The sequence below is a fragment of the Leptosomus discolor genome, chromosome 11 (genome assembly GCF_034619465.1).
Source record: "Leptosomus discolor isolate bLepDis1 chromosome 11, bLepDis1.hap2, whole genome shotgun sequence".
NCBI classification, from domain to species: Eukaryota; Metazoa; Chordata; class Aves; order Leptosomiformes; family Leptosomidae; genus Leptosomus; species Leptosomus discolor.
This window is the reverse complement of record NC_141401.1, coordinates 20,643,057-20,646,790: the sequence shown is the minus strand read 5'-3', so window position 1 is coordinate 20,646,790 and position 3,734 is coordinate 20,643,057. Positions and strand designations below refer to the sequence as shown.

At 65.4% G+C, this 3,734-nt stretch overlaps 1 protein-coding gene across 1 annotated transcript in view; it reads left to right on the top strand.

Moving 5' to 3' along the window:
* The first annotated feature begins 410 nt into the window (after positions 1–410).
* The window catches only part of ONECUT1 (one cut homeobox 1), a 15,288-nt gene continuing 11,964 nt past the window's right edge, over positions 411–3,734 (top strand). Inside the window, exon 1 of the mRNA XM_086471743.1 lies at positions 411–1,491. Within this exon, the coding sequence (XP_086327869.1) occupies positions 411–1,491 (1,081 nt within the window). The remainder of the gene's footprint in view (positions 1,492–3,734) is intronic.

Below are 3,734 nucleotides of genomic sequence, written 5' to 3'. Positions count from 1 at the left end.
GCCGCCGGCCGCGCCGCTGCAGCAGCGGAGCGGTGTCCAAACGCGGAGCGCAGAGAGAGCCATGGCTAGAGATGGCGAGGGACGCGGCCAGACACCCGCCGCGGCTGCGGAGCCTGGCCTGAGGGAGCGGGGGCCCTAGAACCGGCCCGGCGGCGTCATCCGGCAACAGGGAAAAAAACCCAAATAAATAAATTATTTAAAAAAAAAAAAAAGAAAAAAAAAAAAAGAAAGAAAAGGAAAAGCCACCAGCCCGGCAGCAGCAGCAGCACCACCGCCACCAGCCCACAGCGCCCGCCCGCCCGCCGCCGTTGGCCCGTGGGAGGAACTGGCTCGCGGCCGCCGCGCAGAGCTCCGGGACGCTCCGCCGCCCACCAGATAGATGTGCGGTCCGGCCGCCCGCACGGCCGACGATGAACGCGCAGCTGGCGATGGAGAACATCGGCGATCTGCACGGGGTGAGCCATGAGCCGGTGCCCGCCGCCGCCGACCTGATGAGCGGCAGCCCCCACCACCGGAGCGCGGTGGCCCACCGCGGCAGCCACCTGCCGGCCCACCCGCGCTCCATGGGCATGGCGTCCATCCTCGACGGCGGCGACTACCACCACCACCACCGGCCGCCCGACCACGCGCTGACGGGCCCCTTGCACCCCACCATGACCATGGCCTGTGAGACACCCCCCGGCATGAGCATGAGCAGTACCTACACCACGCTAACCCCTCTGCAGCCTCTACCTCCCATCTCGACGGTCTCGGATAAGTTCCCTCACCACCACCACCACCATCACCACCACCACCACCCCCACCAGCGGATACCGGGCAACGTGAGCGGCAGCTTCACGCTCATGCGGGACGAGAGGGGTCTGGCGTCCATGAACAATCTCTACACCCCCTACCATAAGGATGTTACCGGCATGGGGCAAAGCCTCTCTCCGTTGTCTGGATCGGGCCTGGGGAGCATCCACAACTCCCAGCAAGGGCTGCCCCACTACGCTCACCCCAGTGCCACCATGCCCGCCGAGAAAATGCTCACCCCAAACGGATTCGAAGCCCACCACCCTGCCATGTTAGCCAGGCATGGCGACCAACACCTCACCCCCACCTCCGCTGGCATGGTGCCTATCAACGGGATCCCACACCACCCCCATGCCCACTTGAATCCCCAGAGCCACGGGCAGATCCTGGGCTCTGCCAGGGAGCAAAACCCTTCTGTAACTGGTTCGCAGGTCAACAGTGGAAGTAATTCAGGGCAAATGGAAGAAATCAATACCAAAGAAGTAGCTCAGAGGATCACCACCGAGCTCAAGCGGTACAGCATCCCCCAGGCTATCTTCGCCCAGAGGGTGCTGTGCCGCTCCCAAGGGACCCTCTCAGACCTGCTGAGGAACCCCAAGCCCTGGAGCAAGCTCAAATCCGGCCGGGAGACCTTCCGCAGGATGTGGAAGTGGCTCCAGGAGCCGGAGTTTCAGCGGATGTCTGCTCTGCGGCTGGCAGGTGAGCCCGCTGCGGGGCGGTCGGGGCACGGCGGCGGCGGCGGGGCTGGGGCCCCGGGCCTGGCCAGGTTGCCCCGGTCCCTGCCTGCCCCTGAAGAGCAACCCCGGCCCCCTCCGCCGCTCCGTTTCTCCCCTCTCCCCGCTCCCTCTCCCGGCTGCGCGCACCGACGCCGTCCGGCTCCTGCGCGCCGCTCTCCCGGTTGCCAGACAAAGCCGAGCCGGGGCTTGGGCTGCGCACTGCGGCGTCCCGGCTTTCCCCGTTATCCCAGGCGGGGCGCACCCGCCGGCGGGACGGCGTCCAGCGTGCCCGGTAACGGGGCGCAGCCGACACCCGCACCGCCCGGCAGCAGCGCTGCCCTGAGCGGGCGGGGCGAGGCGGAACTGCTTTAATCGGCGGCCGCTTGCACGACCGGGCCGGACCGATACTGCCCGGTCCGGCCCGGGTGCGGAGGAGCCCCGGTAATGCACCGCCGAGATGTTTCGGTGCACCCGCTTTGTGCTGGCGGCGGCGGCCCCGGAGCGGCGGGCTCCGGTCGCAGCGCCCGGCGGGGCTCGGGGCCGGCGGTAGCTCCGTGTCCCGCTCGGGTTGGGTTAGGTGTGCTGGGAGAGGGTTTTCCCACAAACGAAACGAGCTCGGCGTGTGAGCAGTGGCTGAGAAATGCTGTTGGCTAAATCGTTAGATTTTTGTTGTTTTGTGTTGGCGGGTGTGTGTTTTGTTTGGTGTTTTTTTAAATTTTTTTTTAATAACAGGTTGTAATTATCGTTAGGCCGTGGCGTTTGAATTTCGCGTGGGTGCCTCTGCCTGAGACGCGCAGGTCCGTGTCGCGGATCCCGTATTGTCTGCTCGGAGGTCGCCGTCCCCGTTCGGTACCTGTTCCCCGCCGCCTCCCAAACCCGCCAGCCTGCGCTCCCAGTGCAGAGCCCGGGTTTAATATGCCGTGAGTGAGGGTTTGTTAATTAAGTGATAGGTCTCCATTAATTTGTCCCTGGAGAACGCGAGACAGTCAATCCGAGTTGGAGCCGGGGTCACTGATCCGTTTCACGGACAGAAATAAGGGAAGGGCTGAATCTTTCCTCCTTTCGAACGCACAAATGGTTCTGCACTCTCGACTACCACGACGGTGGGAATTTGGAACCGGCTTCCCGACCGTGAGGAGACCCGGCTGGGCCACCACCGTGCTCCTTGCTTGGTTTCAGCCAACATCCTCGTTTCTGAAGCCTAAAGCAGAGGTAGGGAGGGCCGGTAGCAGGATCTCCTTCCCCGGCTGTAGCTGGCCCTGTCGTGCGCGCCGGTGGGAGGACGTTGCTCTCTTTGACTTCCACTCCTGCGAGTCAGTTTCAAAGGTCTGAGCTCTCAGAAAACGCACTTTCCGCCTTCACTTCCTAACAACCACCCCACCGGGAAAGAACCCTCGTCTTGCTGGTGCTACCCAGGGGAGGAGGATGGAGTTTGTGTTTCCGATATCCCCGTAGCGATCGCTAAGGCGAACTTTCTTCGATTTGGAGCGTGTTTTTACGACAATTCGGTCGACCTGAATCTCCGCTCATTTGCATAGATCGATACTGGAAACAACCCCTCGCTTCGAAGTCTGCTGGCATCCCCTCCCTGGCGCTGCCTGCCGGGAAGCTCCGCCAGGCCCGGCTGCAGGCCCGGGCAGGCGGCTGCGCCCCGCGGCGCGGCCGCTTTCTGCGGGGACGGCGGCGGTCTGCCCAGCTGCCGGGTCCGGAGAGACCCATTGTTCGCTTCTGCCCCCGAACCGCGCCTTCCTCCAGCCGCCCCAGCGCTGCCCTCGCATAAACGGATCCCGGTAATCCCGTTAGAGAGACAAAGCCTCATTATTCCGCCTTCCCTTTCCGACGAAACCCGAAAGCTGGCACCTTGCGGGAACGGCCTCCCCGGAGCCAAACCGGGCTGGCAGCCCGGCGAGGCGAGGGGGAAGGTGCCGGGGAGGGCCGGCTGCGCCACGGCGTCCCCGCGTCTGCTGCCGCCGGGCCGGGGCAGAGCCTCCCCCCGCGGCCGGGGGCTCCACGGCTTCGCCCGCCGCTGCCCCACCCGGGCGCCGGCCGCCCCGCAGCACGTGGTCATTTGCATAGCGCTGCGTCCCAGCCAATGGGGCGGCCCCGGAGCCCCCCGCCCCGCGCAGGCAGCGCCGCGCTGCGCGCCCCTCCGCGCTACCCTCCCCCCCCCCCCCCCCCCCCCCCCCGCGCGCGCTGCAGGCAATCTGCCGCAAATGCATAAAGTAA